Source organism: Pelodiscus sinensis, chromosome 20, assembly GCF_052426305.1.
Source record: "Pelodiscus sinensis isolate ZL-2025 chromosome 20, ASM5242630v1, whole genome shotgun sequence".
Classification (NCBI taxonomy): domain Eukaryota; kingdom Metazoa; phylum Chordata; order Testudines; family Trionychidae; genus Pelodiscus; species Pelodiscus sinensis.
Genome location: NC_143071.1, coordinates 25,046,696 through 25,062,947, shown reverse-complemented (window position 1 = coordinate 25,062,947; position 16,252 = coordinate 25,046,696). Strand labels below are relative to the sequence as shown.

Genomic DNA, 16,252 nt, shown 5'->3' with positions numbered 1-16,252 from the left:
GAAAACTTAAAACTTGTCAAGATTCATAATCACTGTGAGATGCATGTACAGGTAATACTTGAGTAATAATGTAGCTATACCAAAAATATGCTTTATGGACTTGAAATAAAAGTTAGTCACCAGGGAATAATGTCTCTGTGATAGCGTATTTAAGTAGAAAGGTCTGTCGTTATGCCCTGGGTAGCCAGAATCAACTGCCTAGCCTTGTCCCATCCCAAAACTTTAAATGGAAAACCCTCAGACAACTGCAAAAAAATCAAAACCATTTAGCGTTGAAAAAGAAAAAAACAACATAGAATGGCTCGGTCTACAAATAAGACAAAATCTTCTTTCAGTGCAACATAGAATGAGGAAACACACTCTGGATCCTTTTATTGAGAAGACATGTTGAGAAGCAGGGGTGTTCATGTGAAAGATTGGATCCTGGTTGCTATGAAGCCAGCCAGCTCTGGAACAGACTGAACTGGGGAGGTCCTACTTTCTTAGACAGGAAAGATTGAACAGTATTAGGGATGTAAATGGTTAACTGGTTTACCGGTAAGCCTCACCCTTAATGGATGAGGCTTACTGGTTCTGGTTAACTGGTAGAGGCTGAAGCAGCTCCCCACCGACCCCTAGCAGGGAGCTGCTCCAGCTCTACGGGGCCCGTTGCAGGCAGGGGCTGCACCCACAGCACATTACAGGCTGGCTCACTGGAAGCAGAGGTGGCAGAAGCTGCTGGCCCCACTCCCAGGAACCCAGATGCAGATCCTGCAGTGATGCTTCCTTGGCTCCACTCCTGGGGAGGCTTTACTGCAGTACAAGAGCCAGCATTGCTGAGGGCTCTGCAGTATAAAGCGTATATACAAGCTTTATACTGCAGGGCCCACAGTGCATCTAACCGTGTTACTGCTAGGATTTTTAGCAGTTACAATTACATTTTTAAATGACTTTTTACATCCCTAATAAGTATAGATTCAGGTTCACATTTTATTTGTTTTACACTATAATCATTTGTTTCCATCATACCTTCTTGCTTCTAGTAGAATCTCTATCCTAAATAAACCTCCTTTTGTGTCTTTACAAGTGTGGTGTGCTGTACCTAAATAATACTGAAGGTGGTGGGTCTCAAAGTGTGGTCTGCAACTGTTTTGTGGGGGATAGCTGTTCCAGCTTGCTCCCCCCTTCACGGCAGGCAGCCTGCACTGTTGCTTCCAGCTGCAGGGACAAGCCTCATGGGCTAGATCCAGCTTGTAGGGGAAGGAATTGGTTCTGAGCGCTGCCACTCCCTCTCCTCTTGGGTTGAGGGAACAGCAGCACAGGAAACTGCTCGCCTGGAGGCTTTCCCTGCTGCTCCCATTTGCCGGAATCATGGCCAATGGGAGCAGTGAGGTACAGTGCCTTGCGGTGGCAGGAGGAAGAGACAGGTAAGCGCTCTCCATATCCCTCATGTCCAGACCCCACAGCCCAATATCCCTCATATACAGCCCTCCTGCTGAGACACCCCTATCCCACTCCTGCACTCTCCCTCCTGCCCAGACCTTCCATCCTCATCCCACTCCACCCAACATCACACTCAGGTCCCCCCCACTGACAACCACTCCTGCACCCAACCTCCTGGACAGACACTGCACTTCCACCTCCTCCTTTCTGCACCCATTATTGGTGGCTGGTAGGTGGTTCACAGAAAGGTCTGCATTGAATGGGGTGGGCTGTGGGCCAAAAAGTTTGAGAACCACTGTTCTAAAGTAAAGCTGGTGTACACTGCACCTTTGGGAGCAGAGTATCTGAGATTACTGTGAGCATAGTGTCAGGGACTGGATAACACAGGGAATACTTCTACCTCAAAGCTGGAAGAAGGAGGGAACAAGATAACTCTCAGTGCCGAGTGCCCTAAGAACCATGACATTGGGTTTTCATTAGGAAGGATATAAGACTTTCCTATTCTCCAACAGTTTAGAGTAGCTTCCCAGTCATAAAAGTAGGCTGCAAGCTATTCATACAGTCTAGAGACAATCAATTCAGAGACTAATATTTTATTTAAACAACAGGAGAGGAGTAAAAACCTATGCTGCACAGCAAGGCGTTTATTTTGTTTTACAGCCAACAATTAACAGCCAGTGAAACTACAACAAGGATTAATATGGAGGAGAAATAATCTAATGATAGTCACCAAAATTTGTATCGGTATTCATTGTAAAACCACCAGTTAGAGAAATTCAGCAAATCCGAGTACCAACTCAAATCCAGTAAAAAAAATGTTAGTTCAATAAAAGTCATTCCCATAAGCCTAACGATCATGTAAGAAATTATGCATCTCATCTACCTGGTGTCCTTTGGCCAAAACATCATTAGAAGCTCATGACTGCACAGCAGAGCTATTGATTTAGTGTTACTATGCTGCAAGCGCACATGGAACAGTTACTACCCTGAAATGTAATGTCTTCCTGTATTAAGACATTTTAGTGATACAGGTATTAAGTGGTGAGATACACTTACATGCATCCACAGTCTAATTTTGACTTCCCTTGGTCTTGAATGCCTAGAGCTAACAGGCAAGTAGTGCAGCCTACAAAAATACGAAGACATTTCATGGCTCCCACACTATGAATTCTGGATAAATTATGTGGAAACCCCAGTAGTCTGATGGAACTGAACCAGTCTCTCTACTTGTGGGTGATGACAACCACAAACATGACTGTCACGTGTGTGTGCCAATCAGCAGTACCTCCCCCAAGAAAATGTACATGCAGCCAGTCCTGCCTAAAGACATCCAGCGGGAGAGGAAACCCTATCAGGCAACAGCGCCATTCACAAAGCAAGATGGTATCAGCTCTAAACAGGCTCTAACTAAAAGCTGGTTGACTAGTAGACACAGGACACTCCAGGAATATGCCAACAAAACCTAAAGACCCGGTGTCACACTAAACTTGAAATGTTTCAGAAGTCTGGACCCAGTGCTATGCAATAGGCTGGGCAGGTGACCCCACCCATTTCCTTTGGTACTTGTACCTAGAAACACATGGATGAAAAGTATTTGGCTAAGCAAGCTAACGAAAAGGAAGAAAGTCTCACTGAGCAACCCTTTCAGCCATTTGGATTGGTATGTAAGGAAAGGCCATTCATCCATTTCACTGAGCTTTTCACGTTGATTTCTGAGTCAATGTGCAAGTGCAAACATTAGCAACATGTGACACAGTTGGTCTCTGTCACAGGACCTCTTCCTAGTAATTTACACCCAAGAGTTATCTTCTCTGATTCAAAACAGAATTGTACAACACCACCCTGACACAGCAAGCTTCTTCACATAGCTCTGGAATTAACACTTCCTTGGATAGCAAACTAACTAATTATTCCTGCAACAAATGACTATCCTAAAGGGATGGAAAATGCCATAGTTGGGATTCTGCAGGACTTTCTGACCTTTAACTGTGCAAAGAGGGTTCTCTTAGATGATCAAGTATCTATTTTATTACTACTGTAATTGCCTCACCAAGAAGTTTGGGTTTTCCTAAGTGTGTAGTGGGCTGCTCTGCTTGAGTGTAAAGTCATTTTACCAGGTTTCTCATGATGTTTAGAGAAGACCCTCTGTACCCTGATCCAAAATGGTTCCAGTGGTTCATATAGTGGAAAAGCTGGTACAGTTTGAGTCGTTTCTCAAACCCTGGAGCTTTGGGAATTTTACTATGGTAAGCAGAATAAAAAGAGTTGCTGAAACCACCAAACATCCCAGCTATTGCTAGTTCATACTCTGAATGACCATAGAAGGAGGCAGGGTCAAAAATAAGGGGGCCGGAGTCATCTTCAGCTACGTTTCCTCCCCACAGATCTCCGTGAAGGAGAGCAGGAACAATCTCCATGTCACAGAACAAACTAGGTATCTTCAGCTGGGGAGGAAAAGAAGGCAAGAGTTACCAGTGAAATGTCTCAAGATGAAGGATGCCAGCAGATGCTGACCTCATCATAAGCATGCACACACATAAAAATTATGGAAATGAATTCAAAATACTTCAAAATTAATTTGTTAACTGCAAATCAAAACAGTCCAACAGCTTTTGACATTTTTTATAAAATAGTTCAGAGGGGGATGAACTTTCACAAACATCCATTATTGTTGAAGACCAGAGTCATCCAATCATATATCCCATCCCCAAGCTTACAGGGGACTCTCTCTGTTAGAGAGTCCATCTTGCATTTTTGTCACTTCTTCCTAACTTCAGTATATGCCATAGCTGCTTTTCAGTGTTAAAAAATCTAAAGTTAAAAATTTACTCAATACTCCAAATTTAGCCAATTGCGAACAAATTCAAAGATACTGCACCCCTAAAAGGAGGAGTAAGAAACCTATTAAACCAAGACTAGAGTTCTACAAAACAGTGAGAAAAGAGCCTAAAGTGCATCCATCCAAAAAGATGAACGCAACCCATTATCATATATATATAGTAGCCCAATGTCTGTGACTCTGTAATGCTGTAGCGTTACAAGTCACCTCTGGGGGGAGCTGTTGCCTCAGGAGGTGTTTGGCTGAGTTTTGCACCGCTTAGCCGGGCTGCTGCAGGGGAGCCCAAACGGCCACTTGCTGCGCCTGCTCCCCCATGGCAGCCCGGCTCAGCGAGCAGGGCCGTGGGAAATCGGGAGGAGGAACTGGCCGGAGGGAAGCCGGACTCACCCAGGCACGTGCATCCCCGACAGAGACAGAGGAGAGCGGAGAGTGAGAGGCAGGCAGAAGGCGGAGGAAAGCTGAGAGGGGGAGGGAGGCAGTAGGAGGAGGAGGAGAGACTGGAGGCTCAGGAGAGAAGACTGATGTGGAGGAGAGACCTGAAAACCCCATCTTATGACGGGCTAATTGGCTAGTCATATATATAGTAGCCCAATGTCTGTGACTCTGTAACGCTGAAATGCTGGCTGTTCCCTCTGGGCAGCGCTGTTGCCTCCTGCCATAGCGCTTGGCTGACTTCTGCGCCGCTCAGCTGGGCCACCGCGGGGGCGCAAGCGGCCATTTGGGCCTCGCGCTCCCTATGCAGCAACCGTGTGCTGCATGGGGAGCGCGGGGCCCAAATGACTGTTTGCGCCGCTTGCTCCCCTGCGGCAGCCCGGCTGAGCGGCACAGAAGTCAGCCAAGTGCCACGGCAGGAGAGGAAGGGGGTGGGGTGGTGATGTATACGGCCAGGGGATGGGGTCTGGCCATGTATGTCACCACCTCGCCCCCCTTTGCGCCCCCCTTCACCTCTCATCATGGCTCTTGGCTGACTTCTGCGCTGCTCAGCCGGGCCGCCACGGGGGAACCCAAATGGCCACTTGCTCTGCTTGCTCCCACGCGGCGGCCCAGCTGATCAGCGCAGAAGTCAGCCAAGCGCCACTGCGGGAGGCGAAGGGGGGGCGGGGCGCTGACGTGCAGCATGACAGCGGCTCCAGGTCCCACCCCCTGGCCATGAATGTCACCGCCCCACCCACCTTCACCTCCCGCGTTGGCGCTCGGCTGACTTCTGCGCTGCTCAGCTGGGCTGCCACGCGGGAGGACGTGGCGCAAGCAACCGTTTGGACTCCGCAGTCCCCCGAGTGAGAGGCAGGAGGGGGAGGAGAAGAGAGAGGCAGGAGGCAGAGGAGAGCTGGGGTGGAGGCCATAGGAGGAGAGAGACAGAGAGACCGGAGGCTCAGGAGAGAAGATTGTCGTGGAGGAGAGACCTGAAAATCCTGTCTTATGACAGGCTAATTGGCTAGTACATAAAGAGTATGGTATTGGAGGGCACTACATGAAACCATTCTACCTTCACATGAAGGGTGTTTTAGAGTCTTTGGGACTATATGTCTCTCACAAAAATGTGAAACTAATTTCTTTTAATAAAGAAAGTCAGCTAACCCGCACCTCGCTATCAATACATTACAAGTCAGAAGGAGCTCTTCTACCTGAAGCTGTGCCCAAAGTTCTCTTGCTTCTCTGTCTCCTGAATTCTTTTCAACCATATCCATCTGGGGCTGGATTCGCTGGCTGGCATAGAAAGTCACCCAGTCATTCTGCCAGTCATTCACCTAGAAAAGCAGGACCAGAAGTTAGGCACTGGACATATAGCATAAGAATATTTTAAAAATATAGTCTTTGAGGAAATAAAACATACACTTTGTGTCTCGATATCTGTCTAGTGGCAAGGTGTTACTATTTCAGTTGTCTAATATGGACAGTGCTCAGGAAAGGTTTTAGTTTTCTTTAAAATCTCATTCACTGAATAAAAGCAACAGCAGAGATGTCACAGATAGTTCCAAACAGTCTCTTGGGCTGCTGCTTTCCAAGCTATCAGAAACAAATTAATTCCTAGTGTAACTCCACTAAAATCAATGGAGCTACTTCTACAATAATTTTGGCCCTTTGTGTTTCCAAAGCAAAAACTCCTACAATCCAAGCATTTGTTCTTTCACAATTAAAAAAAATACATAGCAAAGTCTTAAAGTGTTGCATTTAAACCCCCTAAGAATGTAAAACAATAGAAGTTTCAATAGGTTAAATATGTTCCAAGTCTTAACCAGAACCTACTTGTGGAAGATAGCCACAACAGGTGACTGTATGAAAGCCAAATCGATCCACAAACTGGATGTCTGTTTGCCCTTCACTTTTACCTTAGAAACCAAAACAAAATAAAAACATTGATTACAAAGATTGTAAGCATGTGCATAGGTGAATTTTAAATCAGAAGGAGATACAATAGTTTGCTGGAAGAAGACAGCTTACACAGCAGTATCTTTAATAAATTGTCTTCAGTTAACTTTAGGACACGATTGAAAAAGTTTAAGTTTTAATTTTAATATCATCATCTGGTGGTATATCTCCTCTGAAACAAGGTTTTCGTAGGTAAGGATCTAGAACAAATAGTGGGGATAGCTCTAAGAAATATTTTGCCCATTAAAGAAATAAAGAGCTTTTTTGCTATGTTTGAATCCTTTTTAAAATACAAAAAGGAATTCATTCTAAGCTCAGTTGCATGACAATGTTATTGGATCCAAATAGGTGTTCCTGAAACAAGGTCATTTTAGCAACTGCCTGTTTTATAGGTTACCTGGTAGCCAACTTAATGTCATTAAATTTAGACACAACTATGTACTGTACCAACAGTGTTCTCCTCTTTCTTCAACTTCTCTCCCAGTTTCTGGTTGTGAAGGTGGAGATCAGCCAACTGTGTTCCAAGCTTTGCTGAATGTCTAAGAAACCATAAGTTCTTTTACCATCACTGAACCATATAGTAAGCAGTGAATTTACATCTTGATATGCAGGGAATTATTCTTGTACATTTGCTGAGCATGTGGAAAAGTTTGCTATCTGGAAGTAAAGACATCTTTTTGAGGACAGAGAAAAGTTTAAGACCAAAAGTTTCTGAAAATTGCATTCATTAGGACACAATGGCTTTTTCTCACAAAGTGACATTGAAATGAAAGCAAGAGAAATGCTAATACAAAACAATTACTGTAATACAACATTTCTGCTGTGTATTAGCTCTACAAGAGGCCTATTCATTTAAAAGTCAGCCTGTGAGAAGATAATGCGTCATGCAACCTATTAGTTTTTATACCTTCAGCCATAGGCGCCAAGTTCCGCTCTAGCCAGGGAACACTTGACCTACCCCCACGCCACCCTTTGACCCAAACCCCCATTCTAACCCTTCCTGAGCCTGCCTCCACTCTACCTCTTCCCCACTTCCTCCATCCTACCCTACCCTGGAGTGTCCTGAATAAAAAAAACTCAGGATGTTAAGGACAAGTTGACTATCCGAGTTGACTAGTCAATTCCACCCCCCCTTGCTGCCTCTATCAGATAGAGGCAGCAAAGTGGGGGAGGGGAAGAGGGAGTACTTCAAAGTGGCAGCACCGCTTGAAGCCTGAGGTCAGCTCCATGCAGCACTCCTTTGTTTCAAAGGGGCAGCACTGCGCAGCTGAGCCCAGGATCAGCTGTGCAGCACTACCCCTTTGAAACGCCGCTGCAGCGTTTGCATGGAGCCTGGGGTCAGCTGGGGAGTCATGGAATGCGAAACTCCACATGCAGCCTGGGGCCAGCAGGAAGTCCCGCTGACACTTGGCTGCACACATGTGCCAGCTTTGAAATGTACAAGAGTCCCCAGCAGGGGCTCTTGTGCATTTCAAAATGGAAGCACCCTCATGGAGCCTGGGATCAATGGGGGAACTCAGAATCCCCAGCTGACCAGGGTTCTGCGTGGCATTTCAAAGCAGCAGTGCAGCATGGAGCCTGGGCTCCATAAGGGCACTTCTGCTTTGAAATGCACAAGAGCCCCCGCTGGGGCATATCTGGTACATTTCAAAGCTGGCACCTGCATGCAGCCCAGAGTCAACGGGACTTTCCACTGGCCCCAGGTTGCATGTGGCATTTCGCATTCCTCCTTTGAAACATACAAGAGCCTCTTGTATATTTCAAAGGAGGAATGCAGAAGTGCCTATCACCTAGTCTAGTTGTTGATGGAAATTCCATTGACTACTTGACTAGTAAATTACTCAATATTTAACATCCTTTTAAAAAACCCAGCTATTTTGTAGCAGGTGGAAGGTGCTGGGAGGGAAGAAAAGGAGTTGGGCAGTGGGGCTGACCCTCAGCAAGAGGCACTGGGGGAGCTTGGCTGCTGGTGAGTGCTGAGCACCCACTAATTTTTCCCCAGGGCTGCTCCAGCATCAGAGCACCCATGGAGTCAGCACCTATTTCTCTAACTACATTCTAGAGGCAGGGGATCAGCCGGATTCATCCTTTCCTGGAGTCTACCTCTGCTAAAGTTTGTACACTTTTCATCATTTCATGCCTCATCTATTGTAATTTTATGCTCTTCGAGACCTCTGCTCTCTCAACACCAGAAACCAGAATGCTAATGCTAGACTGCTCTCACCCTCCAGGAAACTAGGGATGTAAAATCCCAGCTAATCAGTTAACTAGTTAACTGATTAGATGGGGGTGGCATTTCAGCCCCCCCACCATGGAAAGAGGCTGCTCTGGGTGAGGTGGAGTGCCCCAGGCTCAGATGCGCCAGACTGGTGGCTGCTTCAGCCCATTGGCTAACCGTAACTGCTAAGCATCACCTGTTAAGGATGATGCTTGCCAGGTAACCATTCATATCCCTACAGGAAACAAAACCAAATGTCCTGTAGCCCCTTCACTGACTTCCTATCTGACTCCAAACAAAATTGAAAATTATCCTTCTGCTGCTCAAAAACTCCATACAAATCTACTCTTCTACATTTCTGAGCTCATATGTCTCCTCTACCCTCTCATTTTAATCCTCCTTTCTTCGATTTTTTCCAAGAACAAGCTTGTATTCTTTAGAAAATGTTGCAACTTGTCCCGTAAAATACAATAGTTCCCTCGAAGGTGTGCACCTGGGTGGCCATGCATGAAGGAATGAAGGGCTGTGTACCCAATTAGAGGAGCCACTTTGACATGACTTTTCTAATGAGTAGCCTCCTGGACCCTAAGAAGGACATGGAAAAAGGCAAGGTGATGGGGGAAAACAGGAGCTATGTGGTGGGAAACAGGAGGTGGGTGGAGGCAAATGAGGCTGTGGAGTTTGGGGCATCTAACTCCCAGGCAGGCTGTGACTGCCGGTCAGACAAGACTCTTTCCCAGCGCCCTGGCTGCGCCAGAGTAGGTGGGGAAGTAGTGGGTGTGAGGCAGGGAGTTTGGGCCATCCCAAATCCCAGCCAGGCTGCATGGGAGTAAATAACACTCACCTTATTTGCTTTCATGATGTTATTCATAGCTCCTCTCATATTTACTCCAAGCTGAAAAGTCCCAGTCTTATTAATCTACTCATATGGCAGTCATTCCATATCCCTAATCATTTTGTTGCCTTTTTCTGAACCTTATCCAATATATCTTTTATGAATTGGGATGATCACATCTGCACATAGTATTCAAGATGTGGGTGTACTAGGGCAATATGATATTTTCTGTCTTATTGTCTATCCCTTTCTTAATTATTCCAATATTCTGTTTGGTCTTTTCATTGCCATTGAGCACTGAGTGGATGTTTTCTGAGAATTATCCACAATGATTCCAAGATCTCTTTCTTAAGTGGTAACAGCTAATTTAGACCCCACTGAAACTCTACAGTTCTGCCTGTCCAACTGGCCCTGTACATGGAACTGGAAACATTTCAGAGAACACTACCACAGAGGTTCTGAACTTCAATCTCTTACCTAACAACCTAAATTTGACCTTTGGAATCTCTTGCTTATACTTGCCTATGTTGTTGGTACTTGCATATACCACAACCCCTCTCCAGCACTACACACAAGACTATCTAGATGTCTTGAGAGATCTGCAACCTTCGCACCAGTCAGGCAAGTCACCATGCGGTTCTCCCGGTCATCACAAACCCACCTATGTTTCTAATGACTGAATCCCCCTTAACTATTACCTGTTGCTTCCCAATAACTGGAGCTTCTCTTCAGTATATGACTGATTGACTGTATAAAAGCATTGTGTGATAATAAGGGGCACTGTATACAGAGTGCAGCTTCCACTCCTGTCTCAGACCTAGCAAAAAAATAGTGTATCAAAATGGATTTTCATCCCCCAAAAAAGTAATATAAATGGTTTGCCCTTATATCTAAATTTCTAGTCACAGCAAGAAGTAATTAGAATTTACCTATTAAGACTCCTCATTTCTAAGTGCTCCATCACAAACAGAGTGCTGCCTCCTGGCACATCTATAACTTTGATAGGTTTGGGCACCTTTACTGTCTGTGTTTGCAGGATGGCTGATAAACTTTCCATTTCTCCCTCAAACATTCTTCTGGCCTGTCAAATACAAAGGAAAAGCATTATTCCTCTTGAACAATGTTATGGCTAAATGAAGGACTTTTTGTAAGTAAACCAAGTCTAAATTTTTTTAACAGAGTTGTTTTTTGTTGTTGTTTTGCTAGAGCACGTACAAAATGCCAGTGGTCCTGACTGTGGTGCCTACACTACTAAGTCTGACCTACATTAATATAGCTGCTGTTCTTAAATTTTATCAGCAGAAATACAATGATTGTGGCTAACCTGCAGCTGCAATGTTCTTTCAAGTGAGAATCTATTCAAGTTCCAACTTTAAGGCTTGATTCTGCCAGCGTCATTTGTGGTGAGTAGTACTTACTCTCCATTGACTTCAACGGAACCAGTCACATAATTTAATACTTGTCAAGGAGAGAAAGGGTTGGATAAAAGGTCTCTTAGAGACGCTGCAGTCTATGGAACTAATGAAACAAATTAACTATAACTGACTAGTGAATAAAATAAAACTGAATGATTTAGAGCCAGATACAGGAATTAAAATCACAGGACAAACTGCAATTGGCATTGACTGCAAACTCTCCAGACTGGAGGCAAATAAGAATTCTTGGACTATCTAGTAAGGAGTTAGCTGCTTTATGACTTATAAATGGCTAAGTTGGTTAAATAATAGTACCCCTGTCTGAAATATTATCCTAGGCTTCAGCCAGCTGCAAATTTTGATAGAGTAAATAACTAAAACCAAACACTTATAATAGAACTGCTGATATAGAACATTACTGCACACACAGCACATTATACTACAGTCAGGTTAAGTTTGCTTTCATCAGCATTCTGCATCTGTAGACACATGCAAAAGCATAGAAAACAGTGGCCAACTGAATAGCAAATTAATCCAGCACTTATGACTTTTTTTTAAAAATCAACACTTCTTTACTCAGCATTATCCTGCTCCTAATTCCCTAAAGCACTCCCAAATATGCTGAAAGAATTATTACGTGTGTGTGTGTGTGTGTGTGTGTGTATTAACTATGGCCCAAATGGAAGTACTAGGTTATAAAGATGTTAAGGACTAGTCGACTATCCAATAAGCAGATGATTTCTAGTTGATGAAACTAGTTGATTTCTCTCCCCCCCTTTCTGCCTCTATCAGATAGAGGCAACAAGGGGGGGGAAATGGTATACTTCAAAGCAGCAGGATCAGCTATGTGGCACTGCCCCTTTGAAACGCCACACAGCTGATCCCCTGGGTTCTGGGGAAATGCCACATGAAACCCACTGGAGACTCTTGTACATTTCAAAGCTGGCACCAGGCATGCAGCCCAGAGTGAGCAGGACTTCCCAGCAGTGGCTCTTGTACATTTCAAAGGAGGAATGCAGAAGTGCCTATCAACTAGTCGAGTAGTCGATGGAAATTACACTGACTTCTCGACTAGTAATATAACCAACAGTTAACATTCCTACTAGATTTGTCATCACTATTAGGTATTCAAGTTCTGCTACTAGACAACAGGTTCTTTAAGCAAGTTTCCAACTAGGACCTGTGCATACTTGACTGACATTGTTATCCTGCTGCTCATATCACTAAATAGGAGAGGGGCAGGAAGACTGGAAACAGACATTGTGGACTCCTAAGTTCCCTCTAAGCTGCGGTCGCGCAGCTACCTAACAAACCGCACATAGGGGCTCAGGGTGGCTACACACAGCCCACTGGACCAACTCGGAGCTGTGGTGGCTGGAGAAGCGCCTCCCTCGCCTGCCCCAACATGGAGCTGCTGTAGCAGAGCTGTTGCAGCAGCTCCCTGGTGAGGAGGGGGCACCCCCCCCAGCAGCAGCTGTTCCATGCCAGGAGAAGGGGCACCTCTTCCCCTTCCCCTAACCACCACTGTCCCATACTGGGGCTGGAGGAGGGGCACCTCTCTCACCTGACCACAACCACCAATCTGGTGGGCAGGTGCCATTTCCCTCGCCCTCACCTAGCCTAGCCTGAGCTTGCCCCAGAGAGGGACAGGAGTCCTTCTCTCAGCTGAGCCCTATGGAGCTACAGTAGCCATGGAGAGGCACCTCTCACCTGGCCCCTAGCTGCTGCATTGAGGCCTAGGGGAAGTCTTCTCTCCTCGGGCAGCCTACACCTCAAACCCTTCATCCCCAGGCCCACCCCAGAGCTCACACCCCCATCCAGAGATCTCACCCTGCACCCCAGCCCTCTGCCCCTGTCCCGAGCCCCCTCCCATATCCTCACTTTCAAGCAACTATCTGCTTGGCCTTAGGTGGTACAGCCAGTTCAGCAACTACTCACCTTTACATAGAATCATAGAACACTAGAACTGGAAGGGACCTTGAGAGGTCGAGTCCAGTCCGCTGCCCTCATGGCAGGACACAGTACCATCTAGACTATCCCTGATAGATGTCTATGTAACCTGCTCTTAAATATCTCCAGAGATGGAGATTCCACAACCTCTCTATGCAGCTTATTCCAGTATTTAACCACTCTGACAGAGCTTTTCCTAATGACCAACCTAAACCTCCCTTGCTGCAGTTTGAGCCCATTGCTTCTTGTCCTATCCTCAAAGACCAAGGAGAATAATTTGTCTCCCTCCTCCTTGTGACACCCTTTTAGATAACCTGAAAACCACTATCATGTCCCCTCTCAGTATTTTCCTTTCCAATTCCTTCGGTCTTCCTTTATAGGTCATGTTCTCGACCTTTCATCATTCTTGTTGCTCTTCTCTGGACCTTCCCTAATTTCTCCACATATTTCTTGAAACGTGGTGCCCAGAACTGGACACAATAGTCCAATTGAGGCCTAATTAGCACAGAGTAGAAGAATGATTTCTCATGCCTTGCTCACAACACTCCTGTTAATGCATCCCAGAATCATGTTTGCTTTTTTTGCAACAGTGTCACACTGCTGACTCATTTAGCTTGTGGTCCACTATGATCCCTAGATCCCTTTCTGCAGTACTCCCTCTTAGACAGTTGTTTCCCATTCTGTATGTGTGACACGGATTGTTCCTTCCTAAGTGGAGTACTTTGCATTTGTCCTTATTAAACTTCATCCTATTTACCTGAGACCATTTCTCCAGTTTGTCCAGAGTATTTGAAAGGTGAAGCCAGCTCATTTTTTTTTGTATAAACAGCCCCTGGAATTAGTCCCCTCATTACCATGGTTCCCGCTAAGCTGCATAACTGCCTAATAAGCCCTACACAGGAGCTCAGAGCAGCCATAGCTTCTTTTCTCTACTGGCCACCACCACCACTCCAGGGCCTCAGGCTCAAGGGGTCCCATTAGCAACCCTGGGCTACAGCCTGAAAAGCTCCTGTTTCCCTGGCCAGCCCTTACTGGGGACAAGGAAGGTGGCTATGCATGCTGCTGTTCCTCTCTCCGTCCCCAAGCACCATGACACTCTGACCCCATGCTACCCTCAGCTGGAGGCTCCATCCCATAGCACTCATTGAATTGCAGCCAATAAGAGCTGCGAGGCGGGGGCAGTGCCTGCAGATGAGCACCAAACAACCTATCCCACTAAACAGGAGCTGTCCCAGCTAAGTATCCCGGAACACTGAGTCCCCCTTCTGCATTCTAAATCCCTCCCACATCCTGCACCCCAGTCTCCTGCCCCTGAGCCTCCTCCCGCACTCTGAGTCCCTAAGTCCCTCTTAGACCCACACCCCAATCCAGAGCCCCAGCCCTAAGCCTGTTCCACCACCCTAATTCCCTCCTAGACCCCACACCCCAACCCTAAGCCCCCTCCTACATCCTAACTCCCACCGAGATCCCACCCTCATGCCCCGAGTTCGATCCTGCACTCCAACTCCTCAGCCTGCAGTTCCCTCGTACACCCCAAACACCTCCTATCCCCGAGCCCATACCCAGGCCCAGACTTAGGGCTGGTTACCTTGGGCCCCATGTTGCGCAGAGCCCAAGTACAAGCTGCATCTGGGACTGGTGCTGGACAAGCCCGACATCTGCATCCCTGTGAGGCTGCCGCTCATCTCGTCGGCCTTGGCACAGGAGATCTCTATAGGATCCTGCCTGGCCAGCCCCACAGCCTGGCCCCCTGCCACTGGGGCCCCCCACCTCGCCCTGCAAGTGTCTGGGCTCCAGCCCAGCCGCATTGGCAAGGCCGCGGGAGCGGTCTCGGCCCGTGCGCGTTGACAGCTCTAGGCGGTTTGGTCCTAGTGAGCCGAGATGCAGCCCCGACCCACTCGCCTGTCTGACACCGACCGTCACCAGCCCGGCCCGGCCCGGCCCGCGCGCTGCGCAATGGATCGAGCGGGCGCCCTGCGCCGCCGGACCGGGCCCTGTAGCCCCCCAGCGGGGGGGACTTAACCCGGGGCAGCCACTGCCAGCGCGGCGCCCCGGGCCCCGCACGCCAACCCCCACCGCACGGGCCGTGCTGCGACGTGCCGAAGGGGGCGGGGCCCGGGCACAGCTCCGCCCCACACCCCGCACCGGGGGCGCAGCTTGGCGGGAACACCCCCCCCCCCCGCGAGCCTCCTCGCCCGCCGCCGCCCCTCCCCCACCTCCGCCTTGGAGTTGCTCTTCACATAGAGCCGGCCCCGGTCGGTGTCGTAGCTCTGGCCCTGGCTGATGCAGCCGCCGCCCGAGTGGCCCGCGGGCCGCAGCACCGAGGTGCCCAGTTCCCGCTTCAGCGCGGCCTCCATGCTGCGGCCCGAACGCGCCAAGCCGGGCCCGGCTGCCAGGGCGCCGAGAGCCTCCGCCCTCGCTATCGCTGGGCATGCGCAGTGAGGGGCGCCGCGTGCGTGAAGCGGCTGAGCGCTCTGCAGGGGCGCGAGACCGCCTGCTGTCCGGGGGGGCCGCGCGCGCAGCGTAGGGGTTGGAGCCAGGCGGGCGGGGGGAGTCACGTCAGAACTTGGGAACAAATCGTGACCGGGGGCGGGTCTCTGGTGTCGCGCGCTGCGTGGGGGGAGCCGCTGAGCGGAGCCCGGCGCGCAACGTGAAGCCAGGACGAGTCGCCGGTCGTGCGCGGCCCGCGGGGAGCCAAGGGGGCCCCTGTCACCTGCCCCTCGTCAATACAGGGACTAGGCCACGTAACCCGAGAGCCGCCCCTGGGGCAGCCCCCAGGGAGCCAGGCTCGAGGGTCCCCTCAGGAAGAGAGAGGCGGCCCCGTGAGCCTGCTCGAGCTGAAACGAAGGGCGGGACTGGGCAGCCCTGTAGAGACTCACAAGGTCCGGCCCACGAGAGCTCATCGCCTCAGAAACCGTCTTGTTAGTCTTTAAAGTGCCACAGTCCTGTCCTTTGTTCAAGGGTCTCCTGGGGGGAGGGGGGGGAGGCAGGTAGCTCTGCGTGCTGCTATTCCTCCCTACTCGCCCCCCCCCCCCAGTCATTTCCCTCGCCTAGCGGCTCCACCGCCCCTATAGCTCCCATTGACCAGGAATTGCAGACAGTGGGGGGGGGGGGGAGGAGAAAAGAGGGGCAGTGCCTGCATTTGAGCACAGAGCAGCCTCCCAGCACCAAACAGGAGCGATCCCAGATAAGTGTCACCCCAC

The 16,252-nt window shown here is 48.5% G+C and overlaps 1 protein-coding gene across 3 annotated transcripts; it reads right to left on the bottom strand.

Moving 5' to 3' along the window:
- Window positions 1-1,999: 1,999 nt before the first annotated feature.
- LOC102458928 (ketosamine-3-kinase) lies at window positions 2,000-15,526 on the bottom strand. 3 transcript variants are annotated; one of them, XM_075903534.2, is made up of 6 exons: window positions 15,266-15,526; window positions 10,614-10,765; window positions 7,079-7,170; window positions 6,509-6,591; window positions 5,887-6,009; window positions 2,000-3,866 (listed from the first exon to the last, which is right to left on the bottom strand). In XM_075903534.2, the coding sequence occupies exons 1-6, from the start codon at window positions 15,404-15,406 to the stop codon at window positions 3,528-3,530; spliced, it is 930 nt and encodes a 309-aa protein (XP_075759649.1). In that variant the 5' UTR covers window positions 15,407-15,526; the 3' UTR covers window positions 2,000-3,527. The 3 variants fall into 3 exon arrangements, with proteins under 3 accessions (XP_075759649.1, XP_006129671.2, XP_089628102.1); XM_006129609.5 differs by lacking the exon at window positions 15,266-15,526 and adding an exon at window positions 14,638-15,147; XM_089771976.1 differs by lacking the exon at window positions 15,266-15,526 and adding an exon at window positions 13,807-14,333.
- Between the last annotated feature and the right edge of the window lie 726 nt (window positions 15,527-16,252).

Coding starts and splice junctions, on each gene's coding strand:
- LOC102458928 (XM_075903534.2), bottom strand. CDS start 15,406: ATGGAGGCCGCGCTGAAGCGGGAACTGGGCACCTCGGTGCTGCGGCCC. Junction 6,592..7,078: donor GAAAGAGGAGAACACTGTTG/GTACAGTACATA, acceptor TTGGTTTCTAAG/GTAAAAGTGAAGGGCAAACA. Junction 6,010..6,508: donor GTTGTGGCTATCTTCCACAA/GTAGGTTCTGGT, acceptor CTGCTTTTCTAG/GTGAATGACTGGCAGAATGA.